The sequence below is a fragment of the Zeugodacus cucurbitae genome, chromosome 2, assembly GCF_028554725.1.
Source record: "Zeugodacus cucurbitae isolate PBARC_wt_2022May chromosome 2, idZeuCucr1.2, whole genome shotgun sequence".
NCBI classification, from domain to species: Eukaryota; Metazoa; Arthropoda; class Insecta; order Diptera; family Tephritidae; genus Zeugodacus; species Zeugodacus cucurbitae.
In genome coordinates this window covers 17,165,808-17,193,474 of record NC_071667.1, presented here as the reverse complement: position 1 = coordinate 17,193,474, position 27,667 = coordinate 17,165,808, and the positions used below count along the sequence as shown (strand labels likewise).

Here is a 27,667-nt window from a genome sequence, read left to right as displayed (position 1 = left end):
TTATGAAAGAGATTTATTACAAATTATTTTAAACTTCATCTCCGTTCTCCATTGTTGGTCATACATACTTTAGGTTATATTTTTCACTAGTGTTAAATTATCAGCACGACTTCTTCAGTTTTGTAATTATGGGCAAACCAAGAGATTCCTTCGCAAATACAACCCACTTATCGCAACTTAAGTGTTTCATTGACTGGAAAAAAATTATCTACCTCACTTGTGTTTTAAATCCGGCCTTTTGAGACGATTCTCGTAGCATTGCCTTTCATATGCAAAACATGAAAAAATGTTGATGTTATCCATGAATTCTTATAATAGCAGTCTCCCCAAGCTACTTTTGTAACGTTTTCAGTTTTTCCGTAACACCTTGTTTTCTTGCTGTCAACTTCATTTACTAGCCTTGGAGTACGTCAAATCTGAAAGTGATGGGAAGAAAACAATCATAAAAATAGATACACAAATAGTGCAGAAATGATTGTGGGCTTCTGTTCTGATAGTCATGGACGACTTATTCTCAGATTTTCATTTGTTTAAAAACTGGTTTCAATGGTTTAAAAATCTGTAAATTTCAATTTTCAAAATAACTTGGAAAATTTAATGCTATTTTCAGCGTATATATGAAGCTGCTATCATCGACCTTATCAGCTGATGAAATGGAGTACTGAATTTATTTAAAAAAAAAAATATTTTTTTAAATTCTTATAAATATGAAGAATATCTTTTTTTCAAATTAATGCTCATTCACTTCACAAATCCAAATTTTAATTTTAATAAACAAAAGCATAATTGAATTTAATATAAACTCTATTTATATATAATATTTATGTACATATGTATGTGTGTATTTGAATGACTTGTAGGTGCATAACTAACTGTTAAATATTTATAAAAATATATGTATGTCTGTGTGTATATAAAAATTATATTGCTATTAATTATGCTACTTTAAATGATACGATTATACAATTCATATATATTTACATGCACTTACGCGTTAATATACTTTATATGTTCATATAACAGTATACCTAGAACTCTTTTATATGTGTAACCTTCGTTTATATATAATATAAAAAAAATAATTTTAATGGAAATGACATCTAACGTAATTTTCTCTCTTATTTTCCCCCCGAAAACAAATTCTCGCATACTACAAAAATAAAAACTAAATGACCAACGCACGCAGAAGAACAATGGGAAAAAGATCTGGAGGCTGAGTTAAAGGACTACGAAGTGGTAAGCGACACAACAGGCGGCGGCACGACAACAACTCACAGTCGTGACCGCGCTGACGGCGCCGGCAATACTGGTGATGGCAATGGCGATGACGACGAAATACCGACAATATCTAATCTGCGCACACGTTCAACAAACAACGATTGGGAGGAGTATGCCGATCTGATCGAAGATACCGATGATTTAAAGTAATTAAGAGCCTATATCGTAGCTTCTTCTAACTAAGTTCATACATATAATCGTTCCAATATATTATATTTACTACATACATACTCCATATATTTTTTACCAATATGTAAAGCCTTCAAACTGTGATTTATGTTTGAAAATGTATTGTTTGTTTTATATTCAATTTCTCAATTACTGCGCATACGTTTACTTGACTTAACTTAATTGTTGTACTTGTAATTGACGTGTAACATATTTTCTGATTTTTCTTCTTTTCTCTCCTTTCACATACTTTTCCAAACCTGACTTTTGCCAACGACGGCTTTACCGTTTCTTTCTGACCTTACCTTTAATTTATTGTGTACCATATACGCTTTTTGTTTTTCTACCCGAATACAACTAACTGTATTTTATGTTTTGTGGTTGTGTTTGTATTGGAAACTGTATTGCTGCCAATGAATTACACATTCAATGAATTTATTATAAATCAATTATATAATTCATGATTTTATAATCAACAAATCTGAAAACTGAAAACTAAAAACATAATGTAATAATGTAAATGTTTATTTATACAAATAAAATATATCACATTTACTTGATGTAGAACACTAAAAAGTTTGAAGCGGGTCATGCTGGGTTATCAATGAGCCGAAGAGTTCTTTACGAATTTTTTTGTTTTCTTTATATTTTGAGTTTGAAATTTGTAAATGTTAAATGAAATTGATATTTAAAGCGCGTAAAGTAGATTTTTCTCAATAAAACCTAGTTTTAAATACTTATTTTATAGTTTCATTTAAAATATCGAATAAATTTACAATACAGTTAAATACAGTTGAACTTCCCTAACTCGAATCACCATAATTCACAAAATAACTTCGAGCTTAAATGACTTCAGATTTAAGAAGGTAAAATGTATGACATTTGACTTCTGTTGTCAATTCAAGAGTCCGAGTTATGAAAGTTCAACTGTAGTTTCAAATCATTTGTGTTTTGAATTTTGAGTGAGAACTTTAAGATATAATAATAATATAATATAAAAATATATATTTTTTTAATTTACAAATGGGGAAAATTATAAAAAATAGAACTGAATTCATTTTTTATTTTCCATAATTGTAATAACAAAGCAAAAAAAAAAATATTCAAAATAATTAATTTTATGTTTAATTATATAAATTATTTAGAACAATTTATGTTTGACTGTTATTGAATTCATTGGCGATTAAAACTGAATTACTGAATTAAACGCATATTATGACTTTACCATATTATGTATTTATACATTTTTAAAACTATTTTTTAGTTTCAAAATTTATTTTTGACTAAACTAAATAAAAATATTTAACTGATTACTATTAATAACAATATTTTTTAATTAAAATGAAATTTTTTAATTAACATTAAATGAAATTCCCAAAATGTTGTTTAATTTATTTACATATACATATCTAACTTTTTATTTGTATAGTCCACAACTATCTTCCAATAAAAACTTTTTAATAAATTGAATTTACTGCATCGCTTGTTTAACCAAATCGCATGACCCATTCTAATTTAAGGGACACTAGTTCGCGTCAGTGTCTCAACCACTGCTCCAAACTTTCAGCACACAAAATGCATAACGGATTGTGGCAGACACAATTACAAAAACATTTGTTATTGAAATTTAAGAAAATTATTTGCAGAAGCGGTAAGAGATTGTACTAAAACATTTTCGAAATGTACACAAAAACAAAAAAAAAAAACTAGGAAACGGGTAACGGGTAACGATAATGGCAAATTAAATAGTAAACGTGAAAATAACTGAGCAACCAAAATACTACACATACAGCAGATAACTACAAGAAATATAAACAATAATTACACTCAAAAAAACAACAACAAAAACCACACTAAATTAAATGCATATTATAAAAGAATATTTATACATCCATACATACATAAATGTATATGAATCGATTATATGTATACATATAAATATATTACATAACAAAACTTCTTGAAAATTAAACCTAACAGCAATTATGCATACATTATTATACAAATACATATATATATACATAATTGTGTTAAGTATAATTGAAATTTAAAAAAGAAAACAGAAAAAAAAACAAAAACATGTTGACATTAAAGTTCACAAAAACGAGAGCAAGAAATGGGGAGAGCGCAAGCTGTTTGAGTGCATATACTAGAACAAGAAAAGTAGCAAATAATGCGTAATGCTTCAAAGGGAATAAACTTTTTCGTTAAAAAATAACAAATATTTATATATATACAATTAAAGAAGTAATTTAATAAAAATATAAAATACATATACACAAATTAAATTGATAAAACACAAATTAAAAAAAAAAAAAGAAAACAAAAAAATGTTTAAAACGATATAAAGATGAATTAATGCATTTGAAATAAATGTGTAAAGAAATTTAAGACATATTGTAGCAAAAGATAAAAACATATAAATAAATAATATAATTAAAAGTAAAACAAATTATAAAAATGAACTATTAAAAGTGTAAAACAACAACACGCATGCAAGCAAAATGCAAAAGCGTAAATGAAAAGTGAAAGTGTAAACAACCACAATATTATTATTATATAATTACTTATGTATAAACAGATTACAATTATTATAATTACTATTATGATTATTATGTATTATGCGAATTAAATAAAGATATTAAAGATTATGATTACACTTTTTTTTGTGAGAATCTATATCCAGGATGTGCAGTAAGTCAAATGATTTCAAAATAACTAAATTTTAATTATACAATTTTAAATTAAATTTAGAAAATATGTTTTTGCATTGTTTATTGTTATTATTTTATTTCATGTGTTTTTTGTTTTTTTTTATCGGATTTTCTCGGATTTTCGGATCCGACCCAGACCTGTCTGGATCGGTAAGTTCTAGTCTAAGACTGTCATCAATTGAGCAACACCTTACAGCAGGGTTGCTCTCTATCCTTTTGATCCGCGCTGGCGTTGAGCCAAACCCGAGTCCAAGGGAATATTTCTGACCTCGGTTAGGTGTAATACATGCAATGGATGGAGCCATCTTAAGACCTGTTCTGGCCTTAAGACACATAGGGAGGGGAAAAAGACAATGTTTCATTATTTTATTCACAAATTTAAGTCTAATCTTCTTTTATTTTGGGCCATAACATTTAAAATCTCTTCCTCCGTCACGTCTATATCTCTATGGATATTCAAGAGAACCATTCCGTTCAGGCGTGCTTCTCCAGTTTTATTTCTTAAATATGTTTTAAGCCTGCGAAGTAAGGAAAACGAGCGTTCACTTGAAGCGACAGATATAGGGATTGTTGCTCCAATCTTTAAAAAACGATGCACTGTTTTGAAAATTTTTTCATCGCAACAATTCAAAGCGTCCAAAAGAGTTTTGGATCTCTTTGTTTGATTTAACCAGTTCCTGAAAATATATTCAAAATTATAGTTAGAAAATATAATATGAAGAAAAGATTTTTAACCTTTTCCACATTCTAAATTCAGCAACGAAATCATCGGGATCTTCTACATCAGCGGACCACTGCTTTTCTAAAACACGAACAGTCTCCTGCATCTCAATAACGTCAAGATTTATGCATTTATTTAGCAAAATGTTTTCAACTTTGGAAAGCAGCTCTCGATGTTTTAAAAATCTTTCATTGATTTGGTCCAAAAAATGATCTAAAAACGGTATATAAATTGATCTGCGGTAATATTCTTCCGGTTCGCCTTCGAATGCAAAAATATAAGGAAAATGCAAAAGCGGCACAAGAACAAAACACACGTACGCACATAATTAATTTGTTCTATTCTCATTCACGCTCTAATAATTAGTGACAAGTGTTGCCGTGAGCTAAAAAAATTAAGTATATGTTGCCAAGCAAAAAAAGTATCAAAAAGTATCAAAAGCACAACCGTTGTTTTAAAAATTTTCATTTGAAAAACAAATAATAAGTAAAGTTGTGTATCTAATTCAGACCAGTTTTTTCTGGTTGTTTTTATTAAAAATGTAGACATTTTAGTTAAGGCACTCAAGTATTTTTTTGCAATTAGCATAATTTTTTTTAATTTAAATTTATTTCACAACAGTTTGCTCATGGAACGAAAACTGAAAGTCATAATAAATGAGTTTTTATTTTTCCTGTATTATGATTAACAATAAACTCTAAAAAAAATAATAGAAACCTTATTGGTGACTTTTCAGTTCAGAACTAATTTTCAAAAGAAGTCCATTTTCGACTCACAATTCCCCTTAAATCTAAAAAAAATCCAGTTCAGCAGTACAGAGTTATAAGGCAAACTCGTTACTTTGAAACAAATTAAAAAAATGTCTCTGTCCAGTTTATATTTTTCTGGGTTTTTTAATTGGCCAACATTCCCACAACTTTTTAATACTATCCAGATACAATAGGTTTGTTTTTAGTTTAACATTTTCATAGTTTCAAAAAATTAAATTCTATCAGCAGAAAAGTATCAAAATAGGCCGTTTGTGAACAAAAAAGTATCAAATCACAAAATTTAGAAGATACAATTGTATCAAAACGGCAACGCTGTTAGTGACTAATGTATTCATTTATTTTACATATTCATACATCGTCGGCAGAAAGATTGCTTTGAAAACAACAAATTACAATTTTTCAAATGACTATGTAGAATTAAATTCTATTATTTAAAAATTCAATTACTTTGTGGGGGGGGAGGGGGGGGGGGGGGTTTTGAGGTGTTAACGTTCGCCCCTGTAATGAAGACTATTCTAATTATTTTATAAAATCAATCAAGCTTGATAATATAAATTTGATTTTAAATTGAGAGCAGTTACATTAAAAAGAATAAATATTTTAGAAAAGCAACTAAAGGATTTCTTAATTTTAGTTAAGAGATTTATCAAGAAAATAATATGTCGTGCGTTAACTTGTCACTTTTAAAGGCAAACGATTTTCTTCTGACAACATTGTTAAAATTAGCACTCTTATTTTGATTTGTAAGCCTATAATTTTCGCCAAAATCTATTTAAATAGCTAGTTAGTGAAATTTAAAGTGCGGTTTTTGCTCATATGTAAATAATTAATGTAAATGTGTATATTTACATACCTAAGTCAATTTTATAAAAGAAAGAAAATTCAATAGTAGTTACCAAAACCACAAATCTTCTGATTTTTGAAGAAGGTTTTTTTATTTTAATTGTATAAAAATTTACTGTTTATACCCCAAATTTGGCGAGCTTGCTGCTTATATTTGCGATGCAGTAGGAACAAGTGTTGTTTTTTGATGTCGCACGGGACATTAAAATATAGGATAATAAGAGAGCAAAAACTTACAGTTATTTGCAATCGCATGCTCTTTTATGCATTTTATTTTGCTCTTTGTACCCTTATAAAGGTTTTACACAAAGCAAAAAACTACACATGATATGTTTCTTTAACAATTTTGACGAAAAAACAAATGCAGTAGAAAAATCGAAATGAGAAATGTAGCTCCTATGCAACTTGACTTTCGTATATCTCGTAATTGGTTATGAATTAATTTAAAATTAATTAAATATAAATAAATTTAAATATTTTCCTATGAAAATATGTAAAAACTTTGTAATTCTAATAATGTTTAATATTTTGTCTGTGGTGGACCTTCTGGCGGAAATGCCCATATGCACATTAATATTTACTCTACTATTTAATAATATGTTGTTGGAGCAACATAAAAGATGTAAAGGAATGGTCTCTGGCACCATATAAATCACGGTTGCTTGCGGTTTTTGGAATTCTTGAATTGACTGTATAGCTTCCTGTATAGTAGTGGCTGCGTAGCAATTTAAATATCCAGTACTTATTATGATTTATATTTATTTCGAACTTTATAACCAAATTTTTTTAGCTTTACAGCACTTACGATGAAGAGAACTTTCATTTTACCACAACTCTTATAACAGACAACAGGTTTTCATTGCTATTTACTCCCACTGTAGCGAAAATTATTATTATTTTTTTCATTTTTCATTTTAAGCATACTTAAAACAGGGGTACGCTCGCAGGTATTCAGCGAATGTGTTTTCTCATTATTAACCATTGCTATTTTAACGAGTTTATAACCACACTCAATTATGTACATGCATAACTATCCATCCATCTACGTGGAATTCAATTTAATTTCGCATGAAATGTAAAGCATCAGGCGCGGGTTAACAGTAAATTGTATGCAGTATGTATGTCTGTATGTGTGTGCATGTTACTGCTTATCATATAAACTCTGTGTGTGCGTTTAACGTCTGCCACATACTTATGGCATGTATGATAAATTTTTTCACAGCTACTGTCAGCTAATGAAAAGTTTATTTATTCAACTTTCACACTCTTTATGTTGCGGATGCTCCTGACTAGGCATGTATGTATATATGGATAGACATATACATTTATGATAAAAAAAACTCTGCAACATATTTTGCTTCGTTTAACAACTTTTTTGCTACAACTGATATGAACTTTCGTCATGGGAAAATTTCCAGAACTAAAGTTTATGAAAGCTTCGCCAGTTTATGGCCAATTTGCGTTTGTTATTAAAGTTTAGAGTCCACCGCATGTACGACTAATAATGTGGCGCTAATCCGCATATGGCAACACTTAATAAATTTTACAATAATCGAACAGTAATTATCCATACACAGTCTACACTTGAATATATGCACACATATCTACTTACTTGTGATTGCCATGTTGAGCGTTATATTGCTTACATTAATGAAGCCGTGAAGTGCAGTCAAGTAAATTCAACGACGCCATTTAATGAAAGTTGCCGTTACCACCTACAATCCTATCGCCTACGCCACCGTAGTTAGGCTCACCGCATGCAATACACCTGCGCTCACATAGTTCGCGCGAAATTTATGCATCAGATGTGCGTATGTACAAGTACAACAAAGGTTGAAATCAAATTGATTGCAATAAACGGCGATTGAAGGTCATTTTGTGGCCTGATTTCCTGGTTCATTCATGCATACATCTGCCGCATGTGCGCAGTTGCAAACCTGGTTTTAATGAGTTTATTGTTGACCGGCGGTGGCGTATGAGTAACATTGTGGTTTCACTTGCAGTGCAATATGCGCATTGGTGAAATTCTTTGTTTTCTTAATGTAAAATATTCAAATGATTCAGAAAAAATATATAGGACAGCAGCATTTTAGCAACCGCATGAATTTTAATAATTTTTCTACTGCTGACGTGGCGTATGAGTAACGTGGTCTGTATGAATTTTTAAAATAAACATAAGCATGGGTTAAGTAAATATTTAAAACGTTTAGTTATGCATTAATATCTCATATGTTTGGGAGGGACGTATGAGTAACATACTTGGTTTGAATAAAGTTGATCATGTTATTAATTAAACTCTCGCGACAAAGTTACTAAGAGAGTATTATAGTTTTGTTCACATAACGGTTGTTTATAGTGTTATATATACCATAGAAATCATAGTGACGAGTAGATTTGAAATCCGGATGTCTGTCTGTTAGTCCGGCTATGCAAGCGATAACTTGGTATTGCAGATGAAATCGGACCACTGCCACGCCCACAAAATGGCGAACACCTAAAACACATTAAATGCCATAACTAAGCCATAAATAAAGTTACAAAAATAATTTTTGGATGTTTTTTTTGGGAAGTGGGCGTGGGCCCACCCCAAAATAGGTTTTTTGTATATATCTCGCAAACAAATAAATCAAACTTTTTGCAGTCACTTCCCTTACCTACCCCATTACACACCAAAAGAGGTGAAACCGGATATGGGCGAAATCGGTTCACAACCACGCCTACTTCACATATAACTTAATATTGAATTCCATCTGATTGTTTCACTTTATAATATATACATTACCTATCAATGTAGATAGCAGAATAAAACTTGGCACAAATACTGTATTTGAGCTGTGACATCACTTGTGAAAAAATTGTCAAAATCGGATCATGACTTTTCAAGGCCCCTGATATCGAACATAAATAACTCAGTGTCTAAGGGTAATTTTAACCAAAAATATCGGCAAATCTCTCATATATATTTAATTTTCAGTTTACCAGAAATAAATAAAATAAATTCTAAAACAAGTAAGGAAAGGCTAAGGGTGCAACCGAACATTTTATACTCTCGCAATTTATTTAGAGATTTACCTATATTTTCGGTGAAAAATTACCCTTCGGCACTGAGTTCTTCATGTTTGATATCAGGGGCCCTGAAAATCATGGTCCGATTTTGACAATTTTTCCACAAATGATGTCACAGCTCATATACAGTATTTGTGTAAAGTTTTATTTCGCTATCTTCATTGGTTCCTTATGTATATCTTATAAAGTGAAGGAATCAGATGAATTTCAAAATTGAGTTATATGGGAATTGAGTTATATGGGTTGTGAACCGATTTCGCCCATATTCTAGCAGTGTCATCAGGGTGTCAAGAACGTGTTATATACCGAATTTCATTGAAATCAGTAGAATAGTTCTTGAGATATGGTTTTTGACCCATAAGTGGGCGACGCCAAGCCCATTTCCCATTTTGTAAAAAAATCTCAGTGCAGCTTCCTTCTGCCATTTCTTATGTAAAATTTGGTGTTTCTCGTTAGTGAGTTAACGCACTTTTAGTCATTTTCAACCTAACCTTTGGGCGTGGTTATTATCCGATTTCTTTCATTTTTGGAGTGTATAAGGAAACGGTTAAAAGAAATGACTGCAGAAAGTTTGGTTTATATAGCTTTATTGGTTTGCAAGATATATACAAAAAACCTATTTGAGGGCGGGGTCACACCCACAACAAAATTGCATCCAAATGTGCCCCTCTCTAATGCGATCTTATGTTCCAAATTTTATTTTCATAACTTTATTTATGGCTTAGTTTTAGCTCTTTATGTGTTTTTGGTTATGGCCATTTTGTAGGCGTGGCAGTGGTCCGATTCCGCTCATCTTCGAACTTAACCTTCTTATGGTGCCAAGGAACACGTGTTCCAAGTTTCATTAAGATATCTCAATTTTTACTCAAGTTACAGCTTGCACGGACGGACAGACGGACAGGCGGAGAGACGGACAGACAGACATCCGGATTTGAACTTTACTCGTCACCCTGATCACTTTGGTATATATAACCCTATATTAACTCGTTTAGTTTTTGGACTTACAAACAACCGTTATGTGGACAAAACTTATCAACTTTTGTTATCAACTTTTGTTGCGAGAGTATAAAAAGAAAAAAAACAAGTAAGGAAAGGCTATGTTCGGGTGTAACCGAACATTTTATACTCTCGCAATTTATTTTTTTAACTTTATTTATATTATATAATACACAATTTGACCCACATATTCGTTATATATATTGTATAAAGTCCATTGAAAGTTGGAAACCATAATATTAGGTTAGAAGCACCGAGGTCCTCGTGTTCGATATATGGGGCCTTAAAAACCTATGATCTGATTTCGGCGATTTTTAGAAAGGGGCTGCCACACTATAAACGTAGCATTTGTGCAAAGTTCTGCATCGATATCTTCACTAGTGTTTACTTTATATATTGAAAAGTTAACGATTCAGATCGTCTTCAAAGTTCTAGTATATAGGAAGTAGGCGTGGTTGTGAAGCGATTTAGCCTATTTTCACAACATATCATTGGGATGTAAGGAAACTATTACAAACCAAGTTTCATTGAAATCGGTCGAGTAGTTCCTGAGGTATGGTTTTTTACTCATAAGTGGTTTGCGAGATATATACAAAAAACCTATTTGGGGGCGGGGCCACGCCCACTTCCCCAAAAAAATTACATCCAAATATGCCTCTTCATAGTGCGATCCTTCATACCAAATTTTATTTCCATAGCTATATTTATGGCTTAGTTATGGCACTTTATGTGTTTTCGGTTTTCGCCGATTTTGGGCGGTGCAGTGGTGCTTAACCTTCTTATGGTGCCAAGGAACACGTGTTCCAAGTTTCATTAAGATATCTCAATTTTTACTCAAGTTACAGCTTGCACGGGCGGACGGACAGACGGACGGACAGACAGACATCCGGATTTGAACTTTTCTCGTCACTCTGATCATTTTGATATATATAACCCTATATCTAACTCGTTTAGTTTTAGGACTTACAACCAACCGTTATGTGGACAAAACTATAATACTCTCGTAGCAACTTTGTTGCGAGAGTATAAAGACATGTTGACATTAAAGTTCACAAAAACGAGAGCAAGAAATGGGGAGAGCGCAAGCTGTTTGAGTGCATATACTAGAACAAGAAAAGTAGCAAATAATGCGTAATGCTTCAAAGGGAATAAACTTTATCGTTAAAAAATAACAAATATTTATATATATACAATTAAAGAAGTAATTTAATAAAAATATAAAATACATATACACAAATTAAATTGATAAAACACAAATTAAAAAAAAAAAAAGAAAAGAAAAAAATGTTTAAAACGATATAAAAATGAATTAATGCATTTGAAATAAATGTGTAAAGAAATTGTAGACATATTGTAGCAAAAGATAAAAACATATAAATAAATAATATAATTAAAAGTAAAACAAATTATAAAAATGAACTATTTTTGTTGTTTTTGCAGCAAAGAGGAACACCACATTTAAGTCATTTAGTCAATGGAGTACCAGTTTGGTATTGTCTTCAACGTGTCTTCGCGACATCAAATTGAAGTTTAGTGAGTAGAGTGTGCTTTAGTTTTGGTTGAAGTACACTCAAATGATCGCAATAAAGTAGTCAGGTGTTAATAGAAATGTGACTAAACAACGGTAAAATTGTCTCATATACCACATCGTTGAGCAAAAGTTTACTTTATACGATTCCATCAGAATGTTCGAAAGATCTACACCTCGCATGTGTTTATTATAGGAAGCGAGAACAGCAGGCCTAATTCTAATATTGCGCCTTTTTAGAATTTTAGAATTTTCACCTTGTTTCTAAAAACTTTCTGTAATTTTAAATATCTTCTTCTTCTTGACTGGCGTAGAAACCGCTTACGTGGTTATAACCGAGTCCACAACAGCGCGCCACGCATCTTTCTTTTTGGCAGTTTGGCGCCAATTGGTAATACCAAGTGAAGACACGTCCTTCTCCACCTGGTCTTTCCATCGGAGTGGAGGTCTCCCTCTTCCTCGGCTTCCACCAGCGGGTACTGCATCGAAAACTTTCAGAGCTGGGGCACATTTCAAATATCTGGGATTATCATTATCTTAGACAATTAATATACGTTTTTTCAATGCTATTATGTTATTTCTGTTCTTTCATTGTATGACGAATCATATCTATTCACAAATTTCTTCCAAAAGTCCTATTTCAATGCTCTGTGCGCTTTCAACAATGTCCCTAACATCACTGAAACATCTCCACTGTCTACAAAATATTGTTATTTTCACTTTATAAGATACATCTTTTGAACGCATAACTAAATTTTTATTACTACTATGGCCCAATGTTACACGCTTACGTTACGACTTACAAACGTTCTTGTTTCCCAACAAATATTATTCAATAAATTTCGAACAAAAATTCATACTCATTTTTTCATTAAAATAAATTATTATAATATTTGGATCGATTCTAACAAACGTTTGAAAATTTCCGTTCACAAATTATCTACGACGTTAATGTACTATGTTAAAAAAAAACTATAAGAATAACGGTAAAGCCTGTTGTTAACTATTTTGATTTTCATTCTTAATATATTAACCTATAAGTAACCATTTAAATTGAACACAGCTTTTGCTTTAAATAATCAAACTGGTGGAATTGTTCACAGGGTCGAAAGGGTTAAAGTACATTCATTTGCGTCAAACGTATTTACACACAACTTGAAATGGATTATCCTGTTATCTTTTAATGATAATTTTTGTATACTCTCGCAACAAAAGTTGCTAAGAGAGTATTATAGTTTTATTCACATAACGGTTGTTTGTTTCACCAAGAAATAAAAGAGTTAGATATGGGGTTATATATATATAAATGATCAGGATGACGAGTGAAGTTGAAATCCGGATGTCTCTCCGTCCGTCTGTCCGTGCAAGCGATAACTTGAGTAAAAATTGGGATATCTTAACGAAACTTGGAACATGTATTCCTTGGCACCCTGAGGAGGTGGGCAAAATCGGACCATTACCACGCCCACAAAATGGCGAAAACCAAAAACACATAAAGTGTCATAACTAAGCCATAAATAAAGTTTTAACAGTAAAAATTGGAATAAAGGATCGCACTATGAAGGGGTATATTTGGATGTAATTTTTTTGGGGAAGTGAGCGTGGCCCCGCCCCCAAATCGGTTATTTGTATATATCTCGCAGATCAATAAAGCTATATAAACCAAACTTCGATTCTCTTACGTACCCCACCACACACCATAAAATGGTTGAAGTCGGAAGGTTAGGTTGAAAATTACTAAAAGTGAGTTAACTCAATAACGAAAAACGTCGGAAACACTAAATTTTACAGAAGAAATTACAGAAGAAAGCCGCACTTAAATTTTTTTAACAAAATGGAAAATGGGCATTGCATCGCCCACTTATGGGGCAAAATCCATATCTCAAGAACTACTCGACAGATTTCAATAAAATTCTGTTCCAAAAATTATTAAAATCGGGTCATAACATCTCCTAGCTCCCATATACCTAATTATTATTCTATAATACGGTGGGCTTTATTCCGTTATATGTAAGATATTTATTGGTTAATATGTAAGATATCTTAGCAAAACTAAGTGAGCGTATAGATTTGGATATAGTGCGCCTTGCTGGTGAAAATGAATGAAATCGTTTCAGAAGTTACCTCAGCCTTCATAATCTATATATGACGATTTTCGTTATTCTATGAAACTTTATGCCGAATTTATTGGTAAATTTGGTTGTTATGTAAATAAAATTTCTTCAATAAATTGCGAGAGTATAGCTCGGTTATATCCGAACTTAGCCCTTCCTTGTTAATTTTAACGTTCAGTCTAAGTTACTGTTCTAAGTCGATAAATTCATAATTGGTTACATCGCCTTTGGCACCAATAACAGCCTGCTTTATGGTCCGAATTAATTCAACCTAATTATGCGTAAGTTAACTGTTAATTTAGACCAAATGTCGGTAATTTCGGCGTTTTCGATTATTGTATCAATTGTCGTCTGATATTTAACGAAACCCCAAATATTTTCAATAAAGTATAGGTCGGGGGTCTGCGGAGGTCAACTTGATTTGCTTCACTTAAAAATTTTGTAGGTAACGATCCATTATAAAATGGAGCATTATCCTGTTGTAAAATGTAGTCAATAGTTGGAAAAGGCCGACTAACAACTACAATGACATGTTTCTGACATATCCGGATGATTTAGGGTCCCTAAATTAGTACCAAATGTCCAAAACTTAAGTAAGTAAAACTTCCACAAAAATCATCATGTCACCTCCGACTCTGTTTAGCGCCTAAACTTCATATTTCTTATTTTCACGTGGTAAATTCATAAAGCGTTTACTAAAGAAGTCCCGGAACTAAAATTCAGCCGTATCTGCCCAGGACAGGCTTTACGATGCATTTTAAGACAAATGAGAGGCATATCTCTTTTTTGGTCTCGGAAATATAGACCAATATTCGCAAAACGTCAGGTATTTATGTTACTATTTTTTAATTGTCCTGAACAGTGTAGCATCATTGACTGTTCATGCGGTATGCTAATTCGATGGTGCTGCAATATTAAGAGGACTAATTGTGGAATTTTGTATGACAGTTCCTACTAATATTCTACATTATCTTTGAGTCAGGTTTCTGCCCAGTTCTCTTTAAAGTATAAGATTATAAACAGTATTCCTTTAAATTCTATAAATTTTTTATAACTCTGAAGCCGAAACACCAATCTTAAAGTTAGCTAGCTATTCTATCCAAACTGACTTCATTCGCTCAGGAATAGATCCAGATTTACAATAACATAGCAAAACGTTCGATGTGTAAATAATTTTGACTACCTCTGTATATTGTATAGTATCAGAATAAATACAAAATTGTGGTATAAAGAAAGTGGGCGTGGATGTGAACCGATTATCGTCCATTTTTTATGCTAAAATTAGTGCGCCTTTGTACCATATTCACTATACTTTTTAGGGTTTGCTGTTGTTACTGAACGAAAGCACTTTTAGTAGTATTCAACATAACGTTTGTATGATATTTCATCAATTTTTAGAGTCTATAAGGAAGTGCCTAAAGGAATCGGGATAGTTTGGTTGATATATCTTTGGTAGTTTACAAGTTGTAAGTACAAAAACCAGTATACAAAAAATTGTTTATCCAAATATTCTACTCCTTAGTGGGATGCTCTGTTCTAAATATGGCTTCATAACTTTATATGACTTAATTTTCATAGCATTTCGGTTATTGATAGCCACCCTCCCACAGTGCCAAGAAATATATGCATCAAGTTTCATCAAAAAATCTTAATTTTTATTCAAATTATTCGCTACACGGGCGGATGGACAGAAAAACATCCGGATTTCAAGTCGTCTCGTCGTCCGTTTAGTTTTATGACTTACACTTCGCAAAAGCGCCATAAATCAGAGCTTCATGCAACTTTATAGAACACATTTTGCTGTAAGCGACCGTTGCATAACTTTATTGCTTTATTCGGCTTATTTCGGTCTTACATCAATTTTACATTCACTTGCATTACATATGTACATTAATATTTACTCTACTATTTAATAATATGTTGTTGGAGCAACATAAAACATTCCTCAAAAGAATTAAAAGAATGGTGCTGTCTCTGGCACCATATAAATCACGGTTGTTTGCGGTTTTTTGAATTCTTGAATTCGACTGTTTTAGCAATGCTTCCCATAGTAGTGGCTGTGTAGCAATTTAAATATCACGTGCTCATTGTGATTTATATTTATTTCGAACTTTATAACCAAATTTTTTTAGCTTTACAGCACTTATATGCACTTACGATGAAGAGAACTTTCATTTTACCACAACACTTATAGCAGACAACAGGTCTTCATTGCTATTTACTCCCACTGTAGCGAAAATATTATTATTATTTTTTTTCATTTTTAATTTTAAGCATACTTAAAACAGGCGTACGCTCGCAGGTATTCATCGAATGTGTTTTCTCATTATTAACCTTTGCTATTTTAACGAGTTTATAACCACACTCAATTATGTACATGCATAACTATCCATCCATCTACGTGGTATTCATTTTATTTTCGTCTGGAATGTAAAGCAGCAATCGCGGGTTAACAGTAAATTGTATGCAGTATGTATGTCTCTGCTTATCTCTGCCTCTGCTCGTATGTTACTGCTTATCATATAAACTCTGTGTGTGCGTTTAATGTCTGCCACATACTTATGGCATGTATGATAACTTTTTTCGCAGCTACTGTCAGCTAATGAAAAGTTTATTTATTCAACTTTCACACTCTTTATGTTGCGGATGCTCCTGACTAGGCATGTATGTATATATGGATAGACATATACATTTATGATAAAAAAACTCTGCAACATATTTTGCTTCGTTTAACAACTTTTTTGCTACAACTGATATGAACTTTCGTCATGGGAAAATTTCCAGAACTAAAGTTTATGAAAGCTTCACCAGTTTATGGCCAATTTGAGTTTGTTATTAAAGTTTAAAGTCCACCGCATGCACGACTAATAATGTGGCGCTAATCCGCACGTGGCAACAATTTATAAATTTTACAATAATCGAACAGCAATTATACACACACTACACTTGAATATATGCACACATATCTACTTACTTGTGATTGCCATGTTGAGCGTTATATTGCATACATTAATGAAGCCGTGAAGTGCAGTCAAGCAAATTCAACGACGCCATTTAATGAAAGTTGCCGTTACCACCTACAATCCTATCGCCTACGCCACCGTAGTTAGGCTCACCGCATGCAATACACCTGCGCTCACATAGTTCGCGCGAAATTTACGCATCAGATGTGCGTATGCACAAGTACAACAAGGTTGAAATCAATTTGATTACAATAAACGGCGATTGAAGGTCATTTTGTGGCCTGATTTCCTGGTTCATTCATGCATACATCTGCTTTGGGTTGCAACATTAAAGAGACCGCATGTGCGCAGTTGCAAACTCTGTTTTAATGAGTTTATTGTTGACCTGCGGGGGCGTATGAGTAACATTGTGGTTTCACTTGCAGTGTAATATGCGCATTGGTGAAATTCATTGTTTTCTTAATGTAACATATTCAAATGATTTCGGAAAAATATATAGCTGCATTTTAGCAACCGTATGAATACCAATTATTTTTCTATTGTATGAGTAACGTGATCTGTATGAATTTTTAAAATAAACATAAGCGTGGGTTAAGTAAATATTTAAAACGTTTATATATATATATATATTTGGCGTAGGAACCGCTTTAAGCGATTATAGCCGAATCCACCAGAGCGCGCCACTCATTCCTCCTTTTTGCTTTTTGGCGCCAATTGGAAACACCAAGTGAAGCCAGGTCACTTTGCACTTGGTCTTTCCACCGGAGTGGAGGTCGTCCTCTTCCGCGGCTTCCTCCAGCGGGTACTGCATCGAATACTTTCAGAGCTGGAGTGTTTTCTTCCATCCGTACAACATGACCTAGCCAGCGTAGCCGCTGTCTTTTTATTCGCTGAACTATGTCAATGTCGTCGTATAAATCGTACAGCTCATCGTTCCATCGCCTGCGGTATTCGCCGTTGCCAATGTTTAGAGGACCAAAAATCTTGCGCAAAACCTTTCTCTCGAAAACCCCAAGAGTCGTCTCATCGGATGTTGTCATCGTCCACGCTTCAGCGCCATACATCAGGACGGGAATAATGAGCGACTTATAGAGTTTGATTTTGGTTCGTCGAGAGAGGACTTTACTTTTCAATTGCCTACTCAGTCCAAAGTAGCACCTGTTGGCAAGAGTGATTCTGCGTTGGATTTCAAGGCTGACATTGTTGGTGTTGTTAATGCTGGTTCCCAGATAAACGAAATTATCTACAACTTCAAAGTTATGACTGTCAACAGTGACGTGGGAGCCAAGACGCGAGTGCGCCGACTGTTTGTTTGATGACAGGAGATATTTCGTCTTGGCCTCATTCACCACCAGACCCATACGCTTCGCTTCTTTATCTAGTCTGGAAAACGCAGAACAAACGGCGCGGTTGTTGCTTCCGATGATATCAATATCATCGGCATACGCCAGGAGCTGTACACTCTTGTAGAAGATTGTACCCTCTCTATTTAGTTCTGCAGCTCGTATTATTTTTTCCAGCAATAGATTGAAGAAGTCGCACGATAGTGAGTCACCCTGTCTGAAGCCTCGTTTGGTATCGAACGGCTCGGAGAGGTCCTTCCCGATCCTGACGGAGCTTTTGGTGTTGCTCAACGTCAGCTTACATAGCCGTATTAGTTTTGCAGGGATACCAAATTCAGACATCGCGGCATAAAGGCAGCTCCTTTTCGTGCTATCGAAGGCAGCTTTAAAATCGATAAAAAGATGGTGAGTATCGATTCTTCTCTCTCGGGTCTTTTCCAAGATTTGGCGCATGGTGAATATCTGGTCCATTGTGGATTTTCCAGGTCTAAAGCCACACTGATAAGGTCCAATCAGTTCGTTGACGGTGGGCTTTAGTCTTTCACACAATACGCTCGACAAAACCTTATATGCGATATTGAGGAGACTTATACCACGGTAGTTGGCGCAGATTGTGGGGTCTCCCTTCTTATGGATTGGGCAGAGCACACTAAGATTCCAATCGTCAGGCATGCTTTCTTCCGACCATATTCTACAAAGAAGCTGATGCATGCACCTTATCAGTTCTTCGCCGCCGTATTTGAATAGCTCGGCCGGTAATCCATCGGCCCCCGCCGCTTTGTTGTTCTTCAAGCGGGTAATTGCTATTCGAATTTCTTCATGGTCGGGTAATGGAACATCTATTCCATCGTCATCGATTGGGGAATCGGGTTCGCCATCTCCTGGTGTTGTACTTTCACTGCCATTGAGCAGGTCGGAGAAGTGTTCCCTCCATAATCCCAGTGTGCTCTGGACATCCGCTACCAGATTACCTTCTCGGTCCCTACATGATAATGCTCCGGTCTTGAAACCTTCTGTTAATCGCCTCATCTTTTCATAAAATTTTCGAGCATTACCCATGTCGGCCAGCTTTTCAAGCTTTTCATACTCACGCATTTCGGCCTCTTTCTTTTTACGTCTGCAAATGCGTCTCGCTTCCCTCTTCAGTTCTCGATATCTATCCCACCCCGAACGTGTTGTGGTCGATCGCAACGTTGCGAGGTAGGCAGTCTGTTTTCTCTCCACTGCGGAACGACAATTCTCATCGTACCAACTGGTTTTTTGGCGTTGCCGTAGACCAATTGTTTCGGCTGCAGCGGTATGCAATGAGTTTGAGATGCCGTTCCACAGCTCCCTTATATCGAGATGCTGATGAGTGCTCTCAGAGAGCAGGAGTGCAAGTCGAGTAGAAAATCGTTCGGCTGTCGGTTGTGATTGCAGCTTTTCGACGGCGAACCTTCCTTGTGTTTGTTGACGGGCGTTCTTTGCTGCACAGAGGCGAGTGCGTATCTTTGCTGCTACTAGATAATGGTCCGAGTCAATGTTTGGTCCTCGGAGCGTACGCACGTCTAAAACACTGGAGACATGTCTTTCGTCTATCACAACGTGATCGATTTGGTTGCGCGTGTTTCGATCAGGAGACAGCCAAGTAGCTTGATGTATTTTCTTATGCTGGAATCTAGTACTACAGACGACCATATTTCGGGCCCCGGCGAAGTCGATCAGCCTTAGACCGTTTGGTGATATTTCGTCATGGAGGCTGAATTTTCCGACTGTTGTGCCAAAGACACCTTCTTTACGCACCCTAGCGTTGAAATCGCCAAGCACGATTTTGACATCGTTACGGGGGCAGCGCTCATAGGTACGTTCTAGGCGCTCATAGAAGGTATTTTTGATCACTTCGTCCTTCTCTTCCGTCGGGGCGTGTATCAGCGATATGTTGAAGAACCTCGCTTTTATGCGGATTGTGGCTAGATGTTCATCCACCGGGGTGAATGCCAGGACTCGGCGACGGAGTCTCTCTCCCACCACAAATCCAACACCAAATTTGCGCTCCTTTATATGGCCGCTGTAGTAGATGTCACAAGGACCCACCTTCTTCCGTCCTTGTCCCGTCCATCGCACTTCTTGGACGGCGGTGATGTCAGCCTTTAGTTGTATGAGGACATCAACCAGCTGGGCAGAGGCACCTTCCCAATTAAGAGTCCGGACATTCCAGGTGCATGCCCTCAAATCATGATCCTTAGTACGTTTGCAGGGGTCGTCATCAAAAGGGGGGTTTCTCATCCGAGGCTCGGTGTTTGTTTTCATTGGGGAGATTTTTTTTATGTGGTGGGTCCCAAGCCCTACGCACAACCGCACAAGCGGGCTTCGCCTTCTCACTTTAGCTCGCCTCCAAACGGATGTCTGTTAGCTACCCAGGGGATACTTGGTCTAAAACCGGAAGTCGTGAGCTGCTTGAGTCATATGCAAAAGAATCGTTCCTGGCCACTCCCAAGTGAATGGCAATCAGAAACTTTCCTCACTTGCGTGAACTTCTACATATGACCCCATCCCCCGTTTAGTTATACATTAATATCCCATATGTTTGAGAGGGACGTATGAGTAACATACTTGGTTTGAATAAAGTTGATCATGTTATTAATTATACACTCGCGACAAAGTTACTACGAGAGTATTATAGTTTTGTTAACATAACGGTTGTTTGTTAGTCCTAAAACTAAACGAGTTAGATATAAGGTTATATATACCAAAGTGAGAAACGTCAGAAACCAAATTTTATATAAGAAATGACAGAAGGAAGCTGCACTGATATTTTTTTTACAAAATGGAAAATGGGCGTGGCGTCGCCCACTTATGGGTCAAAAACCATATCTCAAGAACTACTCGACCGATTTCAATGAAACTTGGTTTGTAATAGTTTCCTTACATCCCAATGATATATTGTGAAAATAGGCCAAATCGCTTAACAACCACGCCTACTTCCTATATACCAGAACTTTGAAGACAATCTGAATCGTTTACTTTACAATATATAAAGTAAGTACTAGTGAAGATATCGGTGCAGAACTTTGCACAAATACTATGTTAATACTGTGGCAGCCCAATTCTAAAAATCGTCGAAATTGGACCATAGGTTTTTAAGGCCCCATATATCGAACACGAGGACCTCGGTGCTTCTAACCTTATATTATGGTTTCCAACTTTCAATGGACTTTATACAATATATATGACGAATATGTGGGTCAAATTGTGTATTATATAATATTAATAAAGTTAAATAAATAAATTGCGAGAGTATAAAATGTTCGGTTACACCCGAACTTAGCCCTTCCTTACTTGTTTAAAGTTATTTTTTCACTAGTTTTAAATTTTCACAACGATTTCTTCTTCAACTCTATAATTATGGGCTAACAAAGAGATATCTTTTAATATTTTCTTCTAAGTAAATGCTATCCACTTTTCGCAACTTCAGATTAAGTGTATTTAAATCCGGTGCTTTGATGCAGGTACCGTTGCCTTTCATATGCAAAACATAAAACAAAATATGTTGATGTTATCCATGAATTCTTATAATAGCAGACTCCCCAAGCTACTTTTGTAACGTTTTCAGTTTTTCCGTAGCCCCTTGTTTTCTTGCTGTCAACTTCATTTACTAGCCTTGGAGTACGTCAAATCTGAAAGTGATGGGAGGAAAACAATCATAAAAATAGAAACACAAACAGTGCAGAAATGATTGTGGGCTTCTGTTCTGATAGTCATGGAAGACTTGTGCTCAAATTTTCCTTTGTTTAAAAACTTGTTTCAATGGTTTAAAAATCTGTAAATTTCAATTTTCAAAATAACTTGGAAAATTTAATGCTATTTTCAGCGTATATATCAAGCTGCTATCATCGACCTTATCAGCTGATGAAATGGAGTACTGAATTTATTTAATAAAATAAAAATAATTTTTTAAATTCTTATAAATATGAAGAATATCTTTTTTTCAAATTAAAGGTCATTCACTTCACAAATCAAAATTTTAATTTTAATAAACAAAAGCATAATTGAATTTGATATAAACTCTATTTATATATTTATGTATGTATATATGTGTGTAGTTGAATGACTTGTAGGTGCATAACCAACTGTTAAATATTTATAAAAATATATGTATGGTGTATATAAAAATTATATTGCTATTAATTATGCTACTTTAAATGATACGATTATACAATTCATATATATTTACATGCACTTACGCGTTAATATACTTTATATGTTCATATAACAGTATACCTAGAACTCTTTTATATGTGTAACCTTCGTTTATATACAATATAAAAAAATAATAAAAATAATTTTTAATGGTAATGACATCTAACATAATTTTCTCTCTTATTTTCCCCCCAAAAATGAATTCACGCATACTACAAAAATAAAAACTAAATATCCAACGCACGCAGAAGAACAATGGGAAAAAGATCTGGAGGCTGAGTTAAAGGACTACGAAGTGGTAAGCGACACAACAGGCGGCGGCACGACAACAACTCACAGTCGTGACCGCGCTGACGGCGCCGGCAATACTGGTGATGGCAATGGCGATGACGACGAAATACCGACAATATCTAATCTGCGCACACGTTCAACAAACAACGATTGGGAGGAGTATGCCGATCTGATCGAAGATACCGATGATTTAAAGTAATTAAGAGCCTATATCGTAGCTTCTTCTAACTAAGTTCATACATATAATCGTTCCAATATATTATATTTACTGTCACCACAACCATTAACTTCACTACCACTACAAGTACTACATACATACTCCATATATTTTTTACCAATATGTAAAGCCTTCAAACTGTGATTTATGTTTGAAAATTTATTGTTTGTTTTATATTCAATTTCTCAATTACTGCGCATACGTTTACTTGACTTAACTTAATTGTTGTACTTGTAATTGACGTGTAACATATTTTCTGATTTTTCTTCTTTTCTCTCCTTTCACATACTTTTCCAAACCTGACTTTTGCTAACGACGGCTTTACCGTTTCTTTCTGACCTTACCTTTAATTTATTGTGTACCATATACGCTTTTTGTTTCTCTACCCGAATACAACTAACTGTATTTTATGTTTTGTGGTTGTGTTTGTATTGGAAACTGTATTGCTGCCAATGAATTACACATTCAATGAATTAATTATAAATCAATTATATAATTCATGATTTTATAATCAACAAATCTGAAAACTGAAAACTAAAAACATAATGTAATAATGTAATAATGTAATAATGTAAATGTTTATTTATACAAATAAAATATATCACATTTAAATGAAATTGATATTTAAAGTGCGTAAAGTAGATTTTTCTCAATAAAAACTAGTTTGAAATACTTATTTTATAGTTTCATTTAAAATATCGAATAAATTTACAATACAGTTAAATACAGTTGAACTTCCCTAACTCGAATCACCATAATTCACAAAATAACTTCGAGCTTAAATGACTTCAGATTTAAAAGGGTAATTTGTATGACATTTGACTTCTGTTGTCAATTCAAGAGTTCGAGTTATAGAAGTTCAACTGTAGTTTCAAATCATTTGTGTTTTGAATTTTTAGTTAGAACTTTAAGATATAATAATAATATAATATAAAAATATATATTTTTTTAATTTTTATTTTGTCGCTATATGCAAAACCCAAATTTTTTGATTTACAAATGGGGAAAATTATAAAAAATAGAACTGAATTCATTTTTTATTTTCCATAATTGTAATAACAAAGCAAAAAAAAATTATTCAAAATAATTAATTTTATGTATATTTAATTATATAAACTAATTAGAACAATTTATGTTTGACTGTTATTGAATTCATTGGCGATTAAAACTGAATTACTGAATTAAACGCATATTATGACTTTACCATATTGTGTATTTATACATTTTTATACTCTCGCAACCTGTTGCACAGAGTATCATAGTTTTGTTCACATAACGGTTGTTTGTGTCACCAAGAAATATAAGAGTTAGATATGGCGTTATATATGTGGGAAGCGGTGACAGGACAACACGTAGTGGACACACCTATTAATACGTACGCACACTCACCTCACTTACAAAAGGGCAACACTGACCTATGACAATAGGCAGCACTGATAGGGCACGACCAACTTAACAAACAGGACAAGAACACAGTCGTTAAACAGTCATCGTACATATAGGACGGTCAAACGGACGGACTTCACATATTCAGTTTATACATGAACATTTAACATATTTTAAATAAAGTGTGTGTTAATTATAAAGTTGAACCAAGTGCATTTATTTGAAGGGCTATCCTACATATATGGTGTCAGAGTGGGATGGTAGCCCCGCGGGGAAAAAAAAAACTTTTAAATTGACAATTTTTTATATTTCAAATGTGAAGTGCGCGTAAAGTTATTGGATAATAAAAACGTTTCCGTCAATGTGTAAATTTTAACTTTATATCAAAAATATAAAACGTGCGAAAAGAACTGTACTTTTGCAAAATATAAATACATATTTACATATAAAAGCAAAAGTAACTGTGTAAAAATAACATACAGACGTATAACGGACGCCTATTAGAAAAGCCTGGAATGTAGCGGTGAATGCAGTGATTAGAAGCAGAGAAGCGGATGAGCAGCGTAATTTTTTTTTTTTTGTACGAGACCATCAAGTCAGCAACAAGTAAGATCCAGAAAGCAGCAATAAAGTAAAGCAGCATAGCAGCAAAGGGTAAGAATATAAAGAAACAGAATATTAAGGCGAGCGTCAGGAACGCAGACGTATGCGGCGTCCGTAGCGGTAAAAGCAGAGAGGGCAGCAACAAGGCATTCGTAGCGGTGTAAAGCAGAGAAGGCAGCAACAAGGCATTTGTAGCGGAGTAAAGCAGAGAAGGCAGCAACAAGGCATTTGTAGCGGAGTAAAGCAGAGAAGGCAGCAACAAGGCGATCGTAGCGGTGTAAAGCAGAGAAGCAGCAACAAGGCGTTCGTAGCAGAGAAGGCAGCAGCAAAGCGTTGGTAGCGGTATAGTAGCAGAGAAGTGAAGAACTACAGTAGCGGTAACCAAAAGAGGACAACTGTAAAACAATTCACAAGTACAGTTGAGGCTAATAAAGTAAGGCTATATAATTGTATATTCATTTTTCTAATATTATAATTCAATTCAATTTAATAAATTTTGTAATTCAATTTTTCATTTTCATTTTACAAACATTATTCCAATATTATTATTCAAAATAATTTTAATAAACTTTGTAACCATATTTAGTAACATTTTGTAAAAATTTTCAAGAATTTGCGGAATTTTATATTTATTTCTAATACGTATATAAAATTTAAAATTTATAATATTTCACTTCTTCCTTAATTTGTATTGATATTGATTTTGTAATTGAATTTGTAAAAGCATTGTAAGACAATGGACCGCGAACAGATTTTAGCATTGACTGTGGACGGACTTAGGGAAAACTTGGAAAGGTTGGGATTAGTAGCTAGTGGACGGAAAACCGTACTGCAGGACAGATTGCTGGAACACTTCGGCCTGAATGCAAGCGAGGATGAGGCCGATGACGCCGCTAGTAGACGTAGCGTGAATACACCGATTGTAGAGCGATCGATGTTTACACTTCGTGATGTGGAAGATTCCATGACTCCATTTAGCGGTTCAGGACAGCCTAATTTTGAACAATGGCTGCAAGACTTCGAAGATAATGCGGAAGCAGTACAGTGGAGTGAGCTACAGAAATATATCTACGCCAAGCAATTACTGAAGGGAGCTGCAAAGATGTTCGTACGTGGTCAAGCTGGTATTTGTAGTTGGAGTTCGTTGAAATCAGCATTGAAGAGCGAGTTTGGTACCACCGTATCAGCTATTGATGTACATCGTACATTGAGGAACCGACGTAAACGACAAAACGAAGATATGCGTGAATACCTATATTGTCTGATGGAAATCGGGAAACCTATAAACTTAGATGACCACAGCCTTATAGAGTACTTCGTCGATGGTATTCCGGATTCCAAAGTAAATAAATCCAATTTATACCAAGCAAGGTCTATCGGTGATCTCAAGGAGCAGATCAAAATTTACGAACGAATCAACGCTGGAAAGCCTCCATTCCAATTTGCAAATCCGTTCAAATCATCGTCGTCAAACAGAATAACATCGAATTTCAATCCCGGAGATAGGAAGTGTTTTAGATGCGGGGAAAGTTCACACATGGCTAGAGATTGTCCACAGGGCAGATTCACCTGCTACAGTTGCGGAAGAGAAGGACATAAAGCATCCGAATGTAAAACTTTCGTCAAAGTCAACAAGCCAGAAAGGGGTGCGAAAGGGGGTATGAATACAATGAGGAAGATAAGCAGGAACAGCAATTTATTATTCAAAGATTTGATTTTTACGGCACCTAATAGGATGCCCCAAACGATGTCTGCGTTAATTGATACTGGTTCCGATTTGTGTCTAATTCGGAATGATGCTTTGTTGAAGCTACGGTTTGATGTTGAATTAAGTAACGAAAAGAAGTATCTAGTTGGCATTGGCAACAGCGAATTGGTAACCATGGGCAGTTTTACGATGTCAATGATTATAGACAATATACCTTTGGAAGTTAAGTTTCATGTCGCAAATGAACGTGATTTAAGTTATTATGTCGTGATAGGGAATGATATCCTGAAGCAAGTAGATTTGATAGTGACTGAGGAAGACGTTAAACTTTGCAAGAAAGGGTCGAAGCAGATAAAGGGAGTGCAGCAGAAGACCGGCAGAAGTGTTTGTACCGAAGAAGTTTCATCTGAGGCGTGTGGAGAAGAATTTGGTGCCAAGGGGCACGTGGACGTGGTTAAAGAACTGCGTGGACACAGTAAGTTGTCGAAGGGCGTTTTGAAGGAACACGTGATGTGCGATAGAAGGCACGACATACCCGAGAATGGTGATACTGGAGAGTACGTGAGAGCAGTCAACGAACTGCGTGGACACAGCAAGGTGTCGGATGGTGCCATCAAGAGGTACGGAGGAGAATCAGAGTCAGAGAAGCACGTGGAAGAAGATAGTGCACTTCGCAAACATGGACGAGGGTCAATGACGAGTGGAACAATGGAAAACTACAGTGTAAGCGTAAGGGAGCGCTTAGTTGCAGAGTCAACAACTAATAAGCGAGCCCAAGG

General features: G+C 34.5%; 2 protein-coding genes across 6 annotated transcripts in view; one reads left to right on the top strand and one right to left on the bottom strand.

Moving 5' to 3' along the window:
• Positions 1-2,734, top strand: part of LOC105218238 (synapse-associated protein of 47 kDa) — an 80,002-nt gene extending 77,268 nt beyond the window's left edge. For 3 of the 5 annotated variants that reach the window (XM_054226234.1, XM_054226233.1, XM_054226232.1), the window contains exons 8-9: positions 1,187-1,424; positions 2,012-2,734. In XM_054226234.1, coding sequence (XP_054082209.1) covers positions 1,187-1,424; positions 2,012-2,054 — 281 coding nt within the window. In that variant the 3' untranslated portion in view covers positions 2,055-2,734. Of the gene's footprint in view, positions 1-1,186 lie in introns of all 5 variants that reach the window. The other 2 variants (XM_054226235.1, XM_054226236.1) reach the window with 2 other exon arrangements.
• A 1,773-nt stretch (positions 2,735-4,507) lies between these two features.
• Positions 4,508-5,233, bottom strand: LOC128920022 (52 kDa repressor of the inhibitor of the protein kinase-like). The gene is made up of 2 exons (XM_054226231.1): positions 4,896-5,233; positions 4,508-4,837 (listed from the first exon to the last, which is right to left on the bottom strand). The coding sequence occupies exons 1-2, from the start codon at positions 4,985-4,987 to the stop codon at positions 4,531-4,533; spliced, it is 399 nt and encodes a 132-aa protein (XP_054082206.1). The 5' UTR covers positions 4,988-5,233; the 3' UTR covers positions 4,508-4,530.
• Positions 5,234-27,667: the final 22,434 nt, after the last annotated feature.